The 20,255-nt window shown below is 40.5% G+C and overlaps 1 protein-coding gene across 3 annotated transcripts in view; it reads left to right on the top strand.

Moving 5' to 3' along the window:
- ZNF148 (zinc finger protein 148) overlaps positions 1–11,655 on the top strand; it is a 44,832-nt gene extending 33,177 nt beyond the window's left edge. For 2 of the 3 annotated variants that reach the window (XM_058027650.1, XM_058027649.1), the window contains 2 exons: positions 1,697–1,815; positions 2,154–11,655. In XM_058027650.1, the coding sequence (XP_057883633.1) occupies positions 1,697–1,815; positions 2,154–3,743 (1,709 nt within the window). In that variant the 3' untranslated portion in view covers positions 3,744–11,655. The remainder of the gene's footprint in view (positions 1–1,696; positions 1,816–2,153) is intronic. The other variant, XM_058027652.1, reaches the window with a different exon arrangement.
- Positions 11,656–20,255: the final 8,600 nt, after the last annotated feature.

The raw sequence follows: 20,255 nt of genomic DNA, 5'->3' as shown, positions 1-20,255 counted from the left end.
AATTGTAAAGTTCTCTAAGTCAAGTGAAAGAAGAGATGTAGAATGCTGGGGTTGTGAGCCTGTAGAAAAAGAACTGATGGAAGCTGAGAGATCTGAGGAGAGGAGATAATTTGATTTAGGAGAGAATAAATTGGAATAATTTCATCCGAGAAAGGGATTGGCTGAGAAGCCACATGGAGAGGTAAGAATTAATAATTCGAAATAGGACATAGGCTTACAAAGAGAGAGATTTAGAAATTGCTTGGAATTAAGGAAGTTGAAACTCTGGGCATTAGTGATCTGACTAGGAGCACATGTGTGTGTGATACAGATATTTTCTATTCTAGTCTCTATAAATACTGGAACCTTATATTCAAGTACTGTATTCCCATTTGAAGCAGGATGTGGATAAATTTCTCTATTGGAAATGGAAAATGCAAACATTCCTCTAAATGGAAAATACAATCTCTGTCAACATTTTAAATAATAAAATCTATTAATTTAAAGTTTTAAACTTTAACAATTAGTTGTTGGTAATTCAGCAGTTCATAATATAATTGGTAAGAATAAAACTACTTCAGAAAATAGCAATAGTCTGCATATTTCTGGAAACAAGACATAAATGGTTCATGTCCCAAAAATCAGTGCAGTACAGTACACAGAACAAAGAGGGTCTTGACAGATGCTGCCAAGACAATCCCTGACCTCTATGTCAGTCCAAAAGATTTCATAGTAAATACTAAGAGGAGAGATCTCTGTTGTTCAGGATGATCTCTAGTAAATAATAGTGAACTTCTATAAAAGCAGAACTAACTTTTCAATGCATTTGAAATTTTTAGGTTTTTTCAGAGAAACCTAGGAAAAAATATCAGAGGGAAGATGTAAGGCAAAAGTTAAAAGAAATAAAAATAGTTACTCCCTGCTCAGAAAGTATTGTTGCAGGGTTTCTTTGTGAGGAGAAATAAGGGGAACTGAAGATGAATTCAGGGCAGTGCATATTGTCTGAACAAGTATTTCCTGAAAGTAAAGAAAAGAACCCAGAAACCAAAACTAGCTAACAAAACAATCAAAATGAGAAACCTGTAAGTTTGCAAATACTGGTTCTGATACAGAGGTTTCTTGGGTTTTGACTTAATTAAAAAAAAAATTAAAATTAGTTCTTAGAAAAAAAAAATGGGTTTCAACCAAAATAGTAGAACTTTTTCAAAGCAGTTCTCTCAATTCCACATACAAATAAGGGAAAAAATATGGAAAAATAGAAAGGACCCTCCAAAATGTTATATTTGAAGTTTGGAAATGCATTAATTCTCTCCTAGGGATGGGTTTGAGGTAATGATTTGGTGAGAAGTTTGAGGTATTTTTATACAGTTGTCTGCCCTAAAAATTGCATACTGTAGCAACAATTCAGGAAGACCATCTTTGCAGTTCTTAATTTGTTAGGTGTAAGACGTACGTGCACCTGCATTAGAAAGAGGAGTAAGGATTTTGTTTTAAACGTGGGGGATTTTTTTAGCATAAAAGCTTAAAGTAATTTGAGGCATCAGCAACTCAGTATTGAGAAAATAGTGATATAAGCAAGCCCTGTGTTGTTTTTCAATAGCAATAGACTAAATCCTCTTACAGTTTCTAATAGAGAATGTAGTATTTGATCTGGTAATTTTATGGAAAAATGTTAATTTATTCTTTTAGATTAATAATGCTATGTGTTTTTTATCAGGTGAAAAGCCATTTCGTTGTGATGAATGTGGTATGAGGTTTATTCAGAAGTATCACATGGAAAGGCACAAAAGAACTCACAGTGGAGAGAAGCCTTACCAGTGTGAATATTGTTTGCAGGTAAGATGACTTCGTGAAATCTTCTGTGCTTGAAAGCCAAAACACCAGTCAATTCCCCAGTATTGCATATGGGCTTTCTCCATTTCATACAAATAAATATATAATGAATGTTTTTTCAGTCAAGATGGGCTATCTTGGTGGTGCAGAGTCACAGCTGGCAGTGGTTGATTTTATTGACTGTATACTCTTGTTTGACACTTCATTAGAAATTGGTCAAGTGGGTGAATCACCAAGTAAATTCGTTAGAATGAAAGGCTTCTTTTCTTTCTGCTAACATATTTCTTTTTGCAATATAATGTAATAATAATAATAATCATAACCATCATAATATTTTCCAGTATTTCTCCAGGACTGATCGTGTGCTGAAACACAAACGTATGTGCCATGAGAACCGCGAGAAGAAACCCAACAGAAGTGCCACCAAAGTTGGCTTTTTGCCATCGGAGGAAGATTCCGGTTTCTCCACGCCTCTGAAAGACAGCTCCTTGCCAAAGAAGAAAAGGCAGAAAACAGAGAAATCAAAATCTGGGGATAAGGAAAGTTCAGATAAATCAGAACACAAGAAGGACAAAAGTGACTATTTGCCTTTGTACTCTTCTAGTACTAAAGTAAAAGATGAATACATGGTAGCGGAATATGCTGTTGAGATGCCGCATTCTTCAGTCGGTGGGTCGCACTTAGAGGAAGCCAATTCTGGAGAAATACACCCACCGAAGCTGGTTCTCAAAAAGGTCAACAAGAGGAGTCTAAAGCAACCACTTGAGCAAAGTCAAACCATTTCACCTTTATCTACATATGAAGACAGCAAGGTTTCGAAGTACGCCTTCGATCTTGTGGATAAGCAAAGTTTACTGGACTCTGAAGGTAATGCTGACATTGATCAAGTCGACACATTACAGGAAGGGCCCAGTAAACCTGTACACAGCAGCACTAATTATGATGATGCAATGCAGTTTTTGAAGAAAAAGAGGTATCTACAAGCAGCTAGTAACAACAGTCGAGAATATGCCTTGAATGTAAGTACCATAGCATCTCAACCTTCAGTAACGCAGGCAGCTGTGGCCAGTGTCATTGATGAAACTGCTACAGCCTCAATACTGGACACACAGGCACTGAATGTTGAAATTAAAGGTAACCATGACAAAAATGTCATTCCAGATGAGGTACTGCAAACTCTTTTAGATCATTATTCACACAAGGCTAATGGACAGCATGAGATCTCTTTCAGCGTGGCTGACACAGAAGTGACCTCTAGTATATCCATCAATTCCGCTGAAGTATCTGAGGTGACCCCATCTGAGACGGTTGGAACAAGCTCTCAAGCTTCCTCATCAGATAAAGCTAGTATGTTACAAGAATATTCAAAGTTTTTACAGCAAGCTTTGGACAGAACTAGCCAAAATGATGCCTATTTGAACAACCCGAGCCTTAATTTTGTGACTGATAACCAGACACTTACAACCCAGCCAGCATTTCCTTCCATGGAGAAGGTCTACACATCTATACCCGTCAATAGCTTTCGGTCGGGGATGAACTCTCCATTAAGAACAACTCCAGACAAGTCTCACTTTGGACTAATGGTTGGTGATTCTCAGCACCCTTTTCCCTTTTCAGGTGATGAGGCAAATCATTCTTCTTCCTCTTCTACACAGGACTTCTTGGATCAAGTAACTTCTCAGAAGAAAGCAGAGGCACAGTCTGTTCATCAAGCATATCAAATTAGCTCCTTTGAGCAGCCCTTTAGAGCTCAGTACCATGGGGCAAGAGCTGGAATATCCTCTCAGTTTAGCACTGCCAATGGACAGGTGAACCTTCGGGGACCAGGGACAAGTGCTGATTTCCCAGAATTTCCCTTGGTGAATGTAAATGATAGCAGAGCTGGGATGACTTCTTCACCTGATGCCACAACGGGCCAGACTTTTGGCTAAGAAATCTTTGTAAATAATACTGGCACTTTAGAACACATTTGTCAAAAGGGGGTTGCTCTGTATAAGATGGAGTTCTGTACAGCTTTTAAGAGCGCTATGTTAAAACAGAAGTAAGCTGATATTAGCAAGACCAATAACTGCTTCTTTTTTCTTTTTTTCTTTTTTAAAAAAAAATTGTTTGTTAGCCATCAGTCATTGAACTGCCTGATGTTGGTGCCCCTATCAAAGGCAGTTTATTATTCACATGTTTGAATCCAGAAAATATTTTACCTTCTATGAAATTTTAAAATAAACAAAATCCCCAGGTAAGACTTTCCCCCATGATTGTTTCCTTGCTGGTTTCCTTTTATGCTTTGGGAGGACAGTTTTTTTTCTAATACTATTCACAATGTCATTTCTAAGCTTGTCAGCATAGTTGTTGCTCTTCAGCAGGGAATCAACATGTACTAAACACACAGAATAAACAAGTAAGTTTTGGAAGTCAAACAAATGTGCTTTAAAAGAAAGCATTTTCTAGAAAAATCTTCAGTCTCTCTCAAAAATAATTTTAGACCATGTGCCCTTTATTTCTGCTTTGCATTACCTTGAGTTATGTTTGGAGGGAAAGGAAGTGAATTCTGATAGACTAACTCTACTATTTAAAAGTCTAATTAATTTAAAATACTTTAAACACTTTTTTAAGCAAAATGCCTAACTGCTAAAGCCTTTACTTCATTCCAGAAGTAATGTGTATTTCTTTGTACAGCTGAATCTAGATGTAACTTTTTAATGACTTTTTCATATGCAGAAACCAAGATTTTGAAGTTTTAGTTAAAATACTCTGTAGATGACATTCCCAATTGCAAAATGCTTACACAAACAGTGTATTCCAAGATTTAAAAGCTTAATTGTACCTTACCCTACATACTCATAACGATTAACATAGAGCACTTAGCCAACTTTATAGTTTTTGATTTCTCAAAATATAAAACCATTTTTAGATGTTTAGGTTTGATACGGTTTCATCATTTTCATCTCATACAGCAGCTCCAGTAATTCTTTTCCATATACTTGAGATTGGGTATTTTTAGCTTCTCTAAAAACTGTTTTAATTCTCTGTCTAGAATTTTGACAATTCCAATTATTAATTTTATTGAAGTATCCCTGAAAGCTGAAGAAGTGGGCATTCAAATTCCCTATTTTTTAGTGTTTGCTTAGTAAAAGTCACTACAATTTGACAAACCCAAACTGGTGAATGATGCTAGTGAATGGGATTTTTTTTTCCAGCCTAGGAGAGTGATCAGAAGTTTTCATTGCATTTCACAGTATAAATAAACTGCAAAGTTTATCCCTGTACCATGAATATGTTTTTTTGAATAGTACTTTGTCTTGAAGTATACAGTATGGTACGATAAGTAGTTCTGTGTGCATTTTTAAGGTGGTAAGATTTTGAGTAGCCTAACTATTGTGTAATTTAAGTTAACAAGTTTCAGATTTTTGAACTGTATGTTCATTCTATTTGCACCTTCCCTAAAGGGACACTGTCTGGTAGTTCAAGGCAGTTTAAGCCTCATGTAGGCTGATTAACCAGGGAAAAATACACACACACACACACACACACACACATATACACATATAGGTAGGTGTGTGTGTGGTGGTTTTTAAAATAGGATTTCATCCAGGTTTTTACAGCACTGTTGCTAGCTAGTATCTCTCAGATAAAGCCATCAGGTAGGAGAAAAGGCTGCATCTCAAGGGGCTAAAATATATCCTGTCTTTTAAGAAAGGACTTGAGCAGGACCCAGAACAGTTCCCACCTCTTACCAAAGCAGTAGCAATATTTTTCTGAATTTTCGTTACCAGGAAACTGATCCACTTTGTCTTTTCCCTTATGGGAGCACTACTACAGCTCTAACTTCACTTGGTACAGTTGAGGGAGAAAGGGCATTGATTATCCATAGCCTGCTCTTCTGTTGGCAAGAATACAATTTATACAAACTAATTTCTTAATGCTTTTGTATAAGAAAGCAGGCTCTTTTGATTTGTTGACCCTGTGTGTAATACAGTAAGGCATTTCAGCATGCTATGACTTACCAGTAATTTTGTCTGAATATTTGGCCACGACTTGAAAAGAGTGGGCATCAAGGGAGAAGAGTAAATTCCTTATGGATTATTAATGATACATGTAAAGAAATTTCTTTGAAAGAATATTTTTAAACTGATTCGTGGTCTCTCTGGTTTTTTTTTTTTTCCTTTATGGTCAGTTTGTTTTTTTGACTTTCCATTGTGTGTTGCACAGAAATAACATAAAGGGTCCCTATATCCCAGGAAACCACCTCTTGTAAGGCATACTTTGTGTTCAGTGTCCATTTCCATGACATCCTAGCTTGTGGTGCCTGAATAATACTGTGTTGGCACTTTTGTTCCTATGCCCTTAGGTTGCAAGGAGATGGCAATTGTACTATTTGTTAAATATAGCAAGGAACAAAAGAGGAAAAAAAAAAGAAAAAAAAGGCTGGGTTATTACTGTGTTACTGCACTGCTGTGGGCCCACAGGGAGGTAAGAGGAATGAAGCCTCCTTCTCCCTAAGGGGACTGACTCAGCTTTATTCAAAAAAAGTTGCTGCATTGACAGTCTGGTGTGAGAATGTGATGGAGGCCTCGGGGGGAGTGGCTGTGCCACTGTCACACTTGGGCACCTCCCCGAGGTGTGTGAGGAGCAGGCTGGCTGCTGCACGGACTGAAGGAGCCTGCTCTTGCCTGCAGCCAGGGGGGATCCCCGGAGGAACTGCTGTTCCTTCCACCCCAGCCCCTTCCCTAGCCTGCTGCTGAGCCATTCCAGCTGCGCTCTGTGCCTTAGGACAGGCTGCAAGTGCCCTAAGCCACAGGGACTGTCTTGTAGGGTTCTTCCACGTGTACAATTAATGCAGTGCTGTGAGGAGTTGATCTGCTGATGCTTGAAGCTTTCTGCACTGGAGGAGTTAGCCAAATGTACTGCTGTGATTTCCTGAGTACATCCCCGTCTATCCTGGAATAAGTGTTTATGTAGTTCTGGGAGGTTTAGCTCTGTAAAAAGCTCATGCTTGTTTAATAATGGCATTATTTAATAACGTTTTTCATTTCTCACGTTTTGCTGCTTTTAGTCTGCTGCAGATGCACACTCTTCATGTTGATCTGGTCATTTTTGTTAGTTTCTTTGTATGTGTGGAAAAAAGCAGCTTTGGTTGTCTGTTCTGTTCTTGTGCTGTCAGTATAAGGCTGGGGTGAGCCTGGAGATTCCCCTGAGCTAACAGCAGCCATTCCTACCCAAAGTTATGTGAGCACCAGATATGTGTGTGTGTGTAAGGTGGAATTTTTGGGGATATCTACTAGTGATAGCGCAATGATAATTTTGAAAAAGAAGAAATTGATGACATTTATCACCAAGCTCTCTCTCTCTCTACATATATATATATATACAAAATACATATATATATATATATATACACACACATGCACTTATTAATAGGCCATATTTTGGTCCTAAATTACTTGACAGTGTCCCTTTTAGCATGAATCTTTTGATATGTTTTGCCATTAATATAACAGACAATGAAGGAATCAGCTTGTAATGGTATACTAATAGGCATTTACATTTTCTTCATTTGATTTGAGAATGAATTAATCATAAATGACAAGCTTTGGGGAGAAGGATTAACCATGTGTATTACTGTATGTTGGTTTACAAATAACAGCATAAACAATTTAAATTGGATTATAAAAGAACCATGTTTATGATCTTGTGTCTCCTAGTGTTGTCTTTAGGAAAATTGTGTTTCAAGAAAAAAATAGGACAAGAAAGCATTCATGTGAAATAACACTTGTATTATTTTTATATTGTACTTGTTGGTTTTTTTGGATGATGGGAGCTTTTCATTGTTAATTGAGAAGTACAGTAAAATCTTGCTAATTCGCTGACCTCTAAACAGAGCATCTGGGTTTCTCCACCCCTCATGGTCCTTTCCCACCTCTCTGCAGTGGTCTAAAAAGTACTGTAGCAAGGTCTCACACAATAATACTGTACTGCTTCACCCAAGTATACTACAGCATCTCTATTAGTATACTAGGAGGTAGAAGGAGTATTGAAAACTAAATTGCAGTTGTCAAAATAAATTAACAAAGTACTTTTTGTGATGTGAAATCCTTGCTTTTGTTGCCTGCTTCTTCACTGTTTTCAAAATTGTAATTTGTAAAGGGTTTCTAAAGCATTGCTGCAAATTATTGGGGTTCTACTGTAACTTTTGGAGTTTATTCCAAAGTATTCCTGTTCTCCTATGAAAACTTTCCACCTGAACAGATACGTTGTATTCCATGCTTGATCGGGATATTTTTATAGAATTTGTATCATGTCTAGTAACCATTTGAAATGAACCAGAATATTTGGATGAATGAACTCTGAATTTTGCAGCTTTGGATTACATTACGTATGTATATTTGCCGACTAAATTTTCTTGGCTTTGAGAGCTTTGATTTTTATTCTTTGTTTGCTTGTTTTAATACCATTACAAATCACAGGGAAAATCCTGATGCTCCTGGGAATCCGTTTGGAAATGTTAACAGGCAGAAATGTATTTATGCAGTCGGTACCAGTACACATGTGAACTTTCAAATTACATGGTTGGTACTGAAGCAAATGAATAATTTTACAGTTTCCTAGAGTTAAATGTCTTATTAAAATGAAGCCTTGTAACTTTGAAAGTTCATTGGACTTAGGGTAATGCATGTTTATGTTAGGCATGTAATGCATTTAGCTGAAACTCACTTTGCAAAGGACAAGCACTAAGAAAGTATTACTGCTAGTGAAAAGACATGTCTTTAATTTGAAATTTTACCTTCTGTTCAAGTTCAAATTGCTTTGTGTCAGGGAAATAAATTTATAGTCGCTTTTGCTCTACTCAACATACAAAACCTTCTGTTTCCTTTTTAAAATTACATCTTTTGGTAGGAAACACAAACTGAGGCAAGCAAACATTTCTAAGAGTTGTTTCTTGCTTTCCTTAATCCAATGGATGGAAAGGTAATATTGTGTAAACAACATTATTTTATTTTTTTATGCAATATCATGCTGTAAATATGATTTATCAAATAAGGATGTACCTATGATTGAATCTTTGATTCTGCACAGCTAGAGTTTATATATAAATATAAATGTGTCTTGACAATCAAGGACTTATGTCAGTCTTCCTTTATGACGTTTCTTATTGTTATGCATTCCATTTGTTTGACTTGAGTATTTGTATTGTCTGTAAAGTATGTAATGTTTTTATAGCTTGTTTAAAAACAAACAGAAAAGCCTGTAAATATGAACTGATCACAGTACTGCTCTGTTAGAAGGCATATGATGATGTACTGTTTGTAAGCAATAATACATGACAGTGCTAACTTGACAAGTAGCATAAGGATAAGTTCCAAAAATACCTTTGGGAGTTAATAGCCTTGTTTGAGTTAATGAATATTCTTAATCATTTTTTAATAAATAAATTCAGATGTCCTCCTGCTGGAATAGAAACCATTGTTTACAGAGCACAATTTCAGTCACAGAGAGGACAGTGTTTAGATCTATGGCTTCGTCCACTTTGAGTGAGAAATGAATGGCTTGGCTGCACTTCGCGAGACGAGGAAGACTGCTGAGGTGGAATAGCTGTGTCTCTGAAGGATCAGAGATACTATTCTGCTTCTGTGCTGATTCCTGCCACTTCCTCTACATAAATTTGGAGTCTTTAAGTCCTGATACTGAACTGATGAGCCTTGGGCCACCCATAGAAAGGAATAGTTCTCTTCTTATTTCGTATGCAGATAAACAGTGAACTTTTGAGTCACCTCTTCCTTTGAGTTGCATATTTTTCAAATGATGAGCTATGAGATGATGAGATGGGTTTATTCTGATAAACTAGATGTCAAACTTATAGTTTGAATTGAATAGGTATTAGACTGTACAGAGCAGCATATCAATTTGAACAGTCATCACTGCTTTAGAACCTCCCCCCCCAATTTATAAATGTATATGACCTACATTTTATAGAAAAAGAAATGTTTTTAAATGCTAGTCATTTATATAATATGTGCTTTGAAGGATTTGCTAGTCCACTTCTGTCACTTTTAGTACACTGGTATCTTTTATATGTAATGTATGCTTTTTATTATTATAATTATTATTATAATTATTATTATTGTAGACATTTCAGTAGGAGGAATTTTGCAACAGTATGAGGGGCTGAAATTTTCATTGTCAGAAATGAATTATACTGGATTTTGTCTGTGTAGTCTTGTCTTTCTTTAAATACTGTCTGGAAGGGAACTTGGTATTCAATAAAGCAAGTGACTTCCTTTTATTTTGAAGGCATACTATATAGTGCTGAATTGGATCTGAAAATGTAATGAATTTGAAGACAGAGAAATTAGTACAAAATCTAGTGTACAGAAGAAATTGTCTTATGAAAAACCTGATGATATATATAGTGAAACACTGTTACAGTGAATTTCTGATATAGTGCTATTTTCCTGGAGTCCATATGCCTTCTTTGTATTTCAGTTAATAAAAAATGATAATTTGTATAGATAAATTTAGGATAATAGGTTTATTTCAATCATTATACAGTATTTCTTTATCCTACAACATCTATTCCGTCCCTTTATTATCAGACAAAAGACCATAGCCTGAATTCCATCGGTTGGAGTATGTATATATGGGTGAGAGATGGTTTTATAGGAACCTGGAAAGTGTGAATTTACATATTCCTTATGTTTCTGACAGAAATCAGTATGAGTCTCTCATTATTCCTGTGAAAGGAGGAATTTCCTGATACCAAGAAGAGAGTGAGAGTGTGTGTGTGTATGTGTGTGTGTGTGTGTGTGTGTGGGTCCATGGAAGATGTTTGGGTCTTAAGGCCAAAATGATAAAAGTATAAAAGGACTTAATGTAGCTCAACACATGACTTACATTTAATATGTAAAAGAAACATTTAAATTTCATAACTCACAAAAAGACAAAAATAGTTTTGCAGGGAACAAAACTATTTGGATAGCAGGCTTGACCAAATGAAATTTTTTTTGGTTAAACTTGATATATTTTAAATGATTCTATTTCTGCCTTTATTTCTGCCCTAAAAGCAACTTAAAATATTTTGGGAGTTACTCTTCCTGTTCATTTGACTGTGAGTGTAATTTATATCATGGTTTACAAAATGTGGCATGAAGGATTGGATTGTTTTATCTGTATAATACAATGAAAGTTTGCTTTTTTTTTACATAATCATGGTGAATGGTATTGTATTCTTAGACTGATTTATTCATTAAGTGACTTAATGAGTTTCATCACTTTTGACGTTATTGTTTTCTTATGGTTAACTTAGTCTTTTTGGGTTTATAATACCCTTCTATGTATTGTGATACTAAGGGAAGTTATGTTTTTGCTTTATTTTTAATTAAACTAATAGTTTGATAATTTATATTTGCAAATGATGCATTTTAAATGTGGTCACTTGCTGTTTGGAAAATAAAAATATAGAATACTGTTTTATGAATAGACTTAGCAGTATTTTTCATGTTAGATAATTTCAAACAAAATCTGCTTTCTTAATGAGACAGATGAAGGCATGTAAAGATATATATTGTTGTGCAAGAGCTGAAGTGGATACTTTTCAACAATTAAATGAAATATTTAAGTATTTGATTTGAAACACACAGAACTTATTTGGGTTTTTTTCTCCTTTGGATCTCATTGCCTCCTTTGATTATAGAAAACAGAATATCTGACCTTAACTCCAATCCTGGTTGCCTGAGAAGATTGCACTGAAACCACTTTAATAGAAACACCCAGTGTTAGACCAACTTTCCTTTTGTGATTTTTGTTTGCCCTGGAGTGAGTTTGTACAGTGCCAGCAGCTCCTCACGCACATGAGAATCAGGACTTTGTTTTAATCTCACTTGTAAGAAGGGTGAACTCAGTTACTCAAGATTTCAAGTCTGTTGGATAAAAGTAAGCCATGTGTGCACTACAGCATATTTTAGCTCGTGTAGTATATGGTGTATTTGTTACATAGATTTTTCCATTGTTAAAGCACATATTTTAAAAAAATATTGAGGATAACAGCATTTATGCACCTACAAAACCATAGTATTAATTACTGGTAATTCTGTTTTCTCCTCTTTATTTGTTTGTGTGTATCAGGCATGATGTTTCCCTGAAACTTTTGGTAGGCTCCTTTTTGGTAAATACTTGATTTTTGTGGAATGCTTGGCTGTGTTGATTTTACTTCATGTAAAAAAGCAAGTTTTATGTGAAAAGGTATTAAAAGTGGCACAATACCTTTTAAAGAGAAAAGAACTGCAGTGGAGCAGTGTGTGAGGACCGGAGCTGTGATCAGATGAGCGCAGCAGGAAGCTCTGGGTGGCTCTGGGATGTCACCAGCCCCTCACCTGGGGGATGCCACTGCCTGGGCATCCCCTGGGCACCTGGGGAACCTCCTGTGGCAGCAGTGGCTGTGTGAGAGGAGCTTCCCATGCGGCCTCAGCTGGCCCCTGCTGAGGAGGTTGGCTCAGCAGGGTTTGGCCGTGGCAGAGAAGGGCGCTCAGGTTTGCTCTCGTGGCTTACCCAGGGCCAGCAGCCCTGGCAGCACAGCCCGGGTGTCACTGGCTGCAGCAGCACAGACTGAAAGTGGCCCTAGGAAATGCCCCTGCTCAGGCCCTCTGAGCTGTGGGAGGCACTGCTCGTGTACCCCTGGAGCAGGGTGTGAGCACAGCTCCAGCACTGGATAGCACTTGCTTTCATTCTTACTCCAGGCTGCAAATTACAGTATTGCCTTTTTAAAATACCTTATAAACATCATGTGATATGTTAGCATCCAGCCAGCATAGTAACTGCTTTTAATGGTTTCATTGTTTGATAGTTTTAAGTTGTGGGTGCACTCTGACTCTGCAGCGTTCCTGATGACATAGTGTGTGTGTACTCAGCCACCCTGCTTGTCTTTATTTTCACTTATATTGGTTTTACTGATTTTCATTTGTTTTAATTATATGGTGGAAATAAGAAATCAAAACTGATCACATCTGACTATTGACATTTATGATTAATACTGTCAAAGAGTAAAGTGATACTGAAAAGATACTTTTCAACATTTTGATATTGAAAAGAGTTATTGGAACCTATATTTTGTGTTGAGTGAGAAAAATAGTCCATTTAAATTGGATTGCTTTTAGTTTTTGCTAGGAGAAGTAAGCATTTTTCTCTTAAAATAATTCGTTATTTGTTTATTTAGAGGCATTACAAATATCTCTTTGCTATTAATATCTTTCTTGCTGTGTGCAGGGTAAACTATTTTGTGGCTTCAGGATAGACAGTAGTTTGTAAAAGTTCAGAGATTTGGAGGTGTGTTGTCTTAGGGAGGTCATCTCAGAAAGTATCCTGTTTGTTGATTATCTTCTGCATTGCACTTGCCAAATCAACAGAAGATAGCCTTCCATAGAATATTGTTTGCTTTTTTGTCTGCTTTAGTTGTCAAGACATGAAGTTTAATGAAGAGAGCTGTTCACTGGAACAGGGGTTAAAAAGGAGCCCATTTGTGCCGCCCTTTGGAAGCCAACAGCCCTGCCCTGGGTGCTCAGGTAAGTTGCCTCCTCTGCAGTGCTCTTCCCTTTCACACCAGGGCTGGTTTTCAGGTTCCTGACATCCCTGCTGCACCATCTGCTTCAAATGCATACATGTACAAGCCACTGGCAGAGATTAAATAGGATGATTTGGTGAGGTTCCATTTTACAATGTGTGTGCGAGTCTGTTACAGTCCAGCCAGTGTACATCACTTTTCCTGTATCAGCAGCCATGCACATCATGCAGAAGTCATGGTTCCAGTTCCTACCTCTGTTATTTACACTCACTTCTGGATGTTTGCTGGGTGTACAAGTCACTGTTGTTTTTTCCACTCTGAGTCCATCTCCCTGGGCAGCTCTGCCTGTCTCCCAAGGACAGCCAAGACGTTGCTGTGTGATTGCTGTTGGTGTGATTTCACTGTGGCTGTGACTTTCAGGCCCCTTGGCTAGAAATGTGGTGCCTAGTCCAGACCAGGCTTTGTGCTGACATCTTTTTAGATAGATCAGTGCCTTGGCAGTAGCTTGTATGCAGCTGCCTTCATTTAGAGGAGGTGATACCTTGTCAGCAGCTATGGAAAGACAAGTAGTACCACTGAACACATTAATTTTCACTTTTATTCGCATAAAATTTTTGTTTTCATTGTCAGGTGTGATCATTAGTGCCATTTCACAGAGGCAGAAGTAACAGCTTTTGTTAGATCAAAAGCACTAGCCTGGCCCAAATGAAACCAAAAGGATCCATTACTTTAGGTGTGTAAATTATAAAGAAACACTTCTCTGTTGTATTGTGAATGACTGTTCAAAATGTGTAAGTATTTTACTGTGAAAGCTCTTCAGGAGCAGCACATCCTTAATCAGTCTTGTCACAGGATAAACTGAGCCATGAGGGGATAAAGCAACGCTGTGAGGGCTGGAATGTTCAGGGTAATTGCGAGGTTGTCTCGACCATGCAGTGACGTGCAACAGCAAAACAGAGGATGGCATCAGAAGCTCAAAGGATGACTTGTTTGTTTTCTCTCAAGTCCTGTGTTTTCTTCCATTTCTCCTTGCCAGTTCCTGAAATCATCTTTGTTAAAAAGCTAGTGTAGGCAGAACAGCTTAAGATACAGCTCAGAAAGACATAAGCAAGAACAAGGGTACCAGTGGGACAAAGTGATCTTTTCCTGCAAACCAGGACTCTGGAAGGGGAGTTTTCTTTGGGACTCCCTCTGTTCCCTTAGAGGAAGAGAACAGGATGATTGATAAAACTCCAAGTCAAACACGTAGCTAGAGTGATGGATGTTGCAGCTACTTGAAAATGAGCCATAAGGACAGTGTGAGTCCCCACAGCAGGTGTGGAAATGTACTTTGGCAGTATTGGCTCTCACAGAGTTGTTGCCTGAAAATCCATTTTAAGGAACTGAATCAAGAGTGTTGTTTGTAGTGATGCTCAGGTATTATGTTGATAACTGATATAACACACACTGAATATCACCAGGTAAAAATCTGTTTTAAAGGTTAAGTATTTTACAGTTTGCAGCCGTGAGTGAACTTGAAGAAGTCTCTTAATTTAGACTGAGAACATTCTCTATGTGTCACAGCCCATTTTATGGGGTTTGTAGGGTCATTAAGTGATGTGATTATCTAAACTGGGTAGTTTATTCACAGTTTGTGCTGTGTGTGTACATGGAAATTGCACATAAGATGTGTATGTCTGGCAGCTGAAGATGATGATGAGGTAGGTGACAATTAATATTCATCCTATTAAGAATCAATCCTTTCTACGTTTCACAGGATGGCTCAGACTTGTGGATGTTTCAAATTCTCATCTTCTCTTGCTGACTGACCTCTGCGCTGCTGTTTCCTTTCCCTCTTTCTGGAGGCCCTGTTTGTATCTTTGACACCTCTGTTGTTCCTATACCTGTTCTGTCCCAACCTTTTGTCACCCTCTTCACTCTCCTAAATCCATTTCCAGACTCCATTCCCTGGAGCAATTTCCAGTCAGTGACACCACATGGACCATCAAAAGTCTTCTCAAATCATGGTTCAGGATGTCCAGTGTGTGGGTCTGCCAGGCTTTGGATGGCTCCATCTGCCCCAGGACCTTTGTAACTTGAGGGAGAGGATTCCAGCAGGTCTGTGGAATTCAGTGTCCTTTGCTAGCCCTGAAAGCACTTGAGATTTGGACTTTGAGAAAACAATTTTAACTCTTAGTTTCATTTTTCTCCCCATTTATTCCCTGTAGAGCTAAGGTACTCAGCATGATGAGAGAGAATTTTAATTAGGCCTTTTAGAAAACTTTCTCAATTTGTGATAGTTTTCTTGGAAGGCCTTAAAGTGGTGTGGAGTAAGACTTGAAGACACTGGTTCTGAAATGCACACAGCCCTGCTGAAGGAGGGCTCTTGGAAGGATTCTCTTGACAAGCAGGAGAATGTTGAAAATTGCCATGACTAAAATAGGAACAGGCAGAGATTAACACTGAACATTTCTGAAAGTGCTTCTTAGCAGTGCTTGGTGATTTTAATGTGTCAGTCCTTGAAGAAACACCTTTTACTGGTTTTCTCCTGTGGTTCTTCCCAGTGCAGAGGTAGGATTTCCCAAAGGAGTGTTCAGCAGTGGCAAGTGCCAGTAGCAGCTGGCTCAAGAAACTTCTTTAGCACTTGCCAGGTGTGCACGTGTGTGTGGAAGTGCCTGTGGGCAGGCTACAGGGCTTGGTCCTCAGGGAATTAGTGACTCTTCACAACTGCTGCAACAAATTCAAGATACTTATTTCAGGCTTTTCACTGGCCCTCATGATGGGAGAATCTGGCTGAACCTGTTCCCTGGTAGCTGTAGAATATAAAAAGAAGGGAGTGGAGGAGAGTTTCCAAATATTCCAGGAATGGGATATCCAGGGAGCTATTCATAGGATTGGGATTGTTCAGCTTGGGAAAGACACTTAGGGGTGACCTAATTGCAGCCTTCCAGCACTTGAAGGGAGCTTAAAGGGAACACTGCAAGAGCATGTAGTGACAGGGCAAAGGGGAATGGCTTCAAATGGAAAGAGAACAGGTTTATGTTATATACTGGGAAGAAATTCATTACTGGGATGGTGGTGAGGCACTGGGACAGGCTGGCCAGTGAAGCTGTGTGGATGCCCCATCCCTGGAAGTGTTCAAGGTCACGTTGGACAGGGCTTTGAGCAACCTGGTGAAAAGTGTCTGCCCAAAGCAGGGCAGCTGGAATCAGGTGATCTTAAGGTCTCTTTGAACCCCAGACATTCTGTGGTTTCCTAAGGCTTCATCGTCCTTTGAGAAGTCATCTGTCTTCTCTGAACTCTTGCTTTCCTTTTCTGCCACTCACAGAAATTTGTGGTTTTATTCAAGAGTAGAGGCTTGTTCACACTTTGGCTCTGCAAGAAAAATCAAAACAGGTTCGCTGGATTACATGAATGTCTTGTATGGATCTTTTTGAAAATTGAAATGGCTCTATCCCATTTTGGAAGTAAATTGAATCGAAGTGTGCTACACGAGCTCTAAGGAAGGGTGGCTGGCTATAGATATGATCCTCTTTATATTGAGAATATCCAAAATTCCTGCCTTTAATTCAGGTGGAGCTTTGCCTGTGCAGAGTCACAGAATTTCTTGGCAGCCTAGGACTGGGAAGTTTGACTGGATCAAGCTCCTGTTGAAACATCGCTGCAGCCGCTCCTGTTCAGAGCCAGACCCCCTTTCACCACAGCCAGCATTTCTTCGAGCAGCTGTGAATTTGCTCATTTATTCACTTATTTTATCAGGCTCCCGAGAAGTGCAGCTTGAGTGGCAATCTGCTCCTGGCCCCGATGATTTCTGTTCCCCACGCTCGGCGCTCCCGGAGCCGGCGTGTCCCGGGCACGGCTGGGTCCGGGTCGGGCAGGTGCCGGTGCCGCCGCGGGGCGGGCGCGGTGCCGGTGCCGGTGCTGGTCCCGGTCCGGGTCGGGCAGGTGCCGGTGTCGGTGTCAGTGCGGGGCGGGCGCGGTGCCCGGGCAGGTGCCGGTGCCGGTCCGGGTCGGGCAGGTGCCGGTGCCGCCGCGGGGCGGGCGCGGTGCCCGGGCAGACGTGGCAGCGCCCGGGGCCGCCCCAGCAGGAGGCGGCGCCGCGGGACCCGGCGGGAAGGAGGGAGGGTCCGGGAGCCGCCAGGTGAGTGGGGTCGGCACCGCGGGTACCCGGGCTGGGCTCGGCTTCGCCCGCTGCTCCCCCCGGTGCTGCGCGGCTCGGCCGGGGCGGAGGGAGGGAAGGAGGGAGGTAATCGGTAATCGGGGGGGGAGCAAAGCTAAAAAATTAAAACCGTGGTGGGGGCATAAAAAATGGTGGAAAAGAGCTCCCCCGCCAAAAGGAAAAAAAGGCTAATAAGGGCGTGGGGAGGGAGTTTAAAAAGGAAAGGTGAGATAAAACCAGAAAAAAGGAAATAGAAGAGGAAAAAAAGCAAAAAAAAAAAAAAAAAAAAACAACCAGGGAAACAAAAAGGAAGAAAAAAAAAAAAAGAAGGGGAAATGGAAAATTTGAGAAAAGAAGAATTTTAAAAAGGACAAAGCAAACAGAGAGAACGGGTGGGTGGGAGCGGTGCCCGGGCGGGGCGCGCAGCCCGGTGCGGCCGCAGCCCCCAGGTGCGGGCAGCGCCGTGGCCTCGCCAAACCGAACTCTCCGGAAAGCTGAAGTTGCTGGAGAGAATCCGGGCTCGCTTCCCACGTCTGGTGTTCCGCAGCCCTCGTCGCTCTGCGGAGATATGTGAAAACAAAACGAGCTCGGTAATTGCCGGGCGGGTGCAGTAAATGAGTAACTGGGAACAGCCCAGCGCCGCTCTGCGTGGCGTTACCTCTGCTGCGCTGCCGACCGCTTCATTTCCCTTCAATTCCCCTTTCCTAAAAGACTCCTAAATTAGGTGTTTTTGAGAACTTGACCCGGAGGGGAGTCGAAGGGACTGATTAAAACTAAAACGCTGTTGGCTGCGGTGTCCCTTGGGAGGAGAGGCTTGAGGAGCCTCCTCTGGCTCCGGAGGCCGTGGGACCACACGCAGTTGTGCTTGGGAAGGCGCTAACCTTTCCTCTTCGAAACCAGCCAGAGCAGCGACGCTTAGCTCAGAAGCTGCTTTAATGCGATGATTAATAAAATAGTGCTTTGAAAGGATATGCAGGGCACAGAAATTTCATCTATATAGGAATCTGGTTTTGCAATTAAATATAGAAGTGTTGCAGGAAAAGGAGATGAGCCTTTGTAATGTTTCTGCGAGGTTTGCTAATGCTCTTCTGCTCTCTTGAGCGCTAAATGGTATGGAAAGATTAAAACAGACCTTTGTGTTTAATTTATAGACTGGCTAGTGTATTTGGCAGAAACTTCAGGAAAAATAACAGCAGTTTGCTTTCAAGTAAGAGGCTCACTTATATTCGAGGAAAATTGAGTCTGTTTAGTTTATTTTTCCTGCTGGTGTGTATAGCAGAACAAGCCTCCTTGGGGTTGGTGACCAAGATAAAAAATAGCACCCAGAAATATCCCTGTGCTGATAGAGTGCTGTGTGGGGCAAGAGGAGGGTGCCTGCCCCAAGGGCTTTCCACTCACAGACCCTGAATTGCAGAAACACTTGCCTGTCCATGGATTGGGATGTGACTGTGAATGCAATTGCTCAGCTCCCACTCCTGTGCTTTACACCCCCTCCCGTGTCTGCCTTGGCTGCCTTGCAGGGACCAATGGATCCAGGAGTTGTGGTGGGATGTAAATAATTACAGAATCGGGTAATAAGATTTTTGGGCGGTTGGAAATGCCACAGAGGAGCAGTGCAGAGGCAATTTCCTGGGATTGTGGAGGAGGAAGATCTTACAGCAAGGTGAGCAGTAGCTGAGCAGAAAGGGCTCTAGAGCACAGGGCTGTAAAAGGGTTTTAAAGCAGAGAAAAAGGAAGGAAATAGTGAGATAAGGGGATTTAAATGTCTAGGCAGGTAATATTTCTTGCTAGGTGTGCTTCAGGTCTAAAATCCATGTGTGCAGCCCTTCTTGTAGCATTTTGCAAGTTTCAGGTGGGTAATATGGGTGCATCACCCCTATCCATGTAATGTCACACACCAGGCACACTGAGGGAGTCACTTCAGCCCTGAGCTGGGTGGGAGCCGTCTCCTTCTGACTCCCTTGGAGTGGTTTAGGAGAGCAGGGGGCTGCAGAGCTGCAGCCTGTATTCTCCACATCTAGATGGGCCTGCTGTGGCACACTGGGTTGTGTGACCCCAGTGAATGCTTTACTGAGTGAATGTAAAGGAAGGACTGCACTGGGGATTTTTAGGAGAATGTGGCTATTCAATTGTAATCTTGTTTCATGTTGTGTATTTTCTTCCATTTTTTATTACTTTGGCTATTTGAAAAAAAGCAACAAACAAACAAAAACCATGAGCTTTGTTTCTTTAGAGTTCACCTGCTCCTGCTGCTTTTGCCCTGCTTGAAGCCCCAGTCTCCCCCATTTGTGATATTGTGAAGGGTTATTTGCTTCAAGAAATGTGGGGGCAGCAGCAGAGCATCTGTGAACTCTCATGGCTTTGGTGCTGCTTAACTGCCCATGTGGGCAGGGCAGAGAAAAAAAAAAAAACCTCCTGTGCTGGCCATTGCAGCCCTGCTGCAGGAGACCTTCTGCCACTGGAACACTGTGGTGCAGCAGCACCTGCTTTGGTTATTTAATACTGGGCATCTCAAAGCAGAGTAATAGGGGCAGGGTGGTGAAAGGCACTCAGACCCTGGTGCAGAAATCCTGAGTGACACAAGGCAGTTCCTGTATGACTCTGTGCAATAGGCAAAGCACATTTCTGTTGGGTTCCTGCCCTGTGATTCATTTAGTCTCTGCTCTCAGGGAAGGTGTCCAGCCCTTGGTACAAGCCTTGTGTGATCGTGGTTGGTTCCTGTAAGCATGAGGGCTCAGCTGGCCAGCAAATCAC

Source organism: Melospiza georgiana, chromosome 7 (genome assembly GCF_028018845.1).
Source record: "Melospiza georgiana isolate bMelGeo1 chromosome 7, bMelGeo1.pri, whole genome shotgun sequence".
Taxonomy (NCBI): domain Eukaryota; kingdom Metazoa; phylum Chordata; class Aves; order Passeriformes; family Passerellidae; genus Melospiza; species Melospiza georgiana.
The sequence above is the reverse complement of the archived record's forward strand: the minus strand, read 5'-3'. Positions and strand labels throughout refer to the sequence as shown.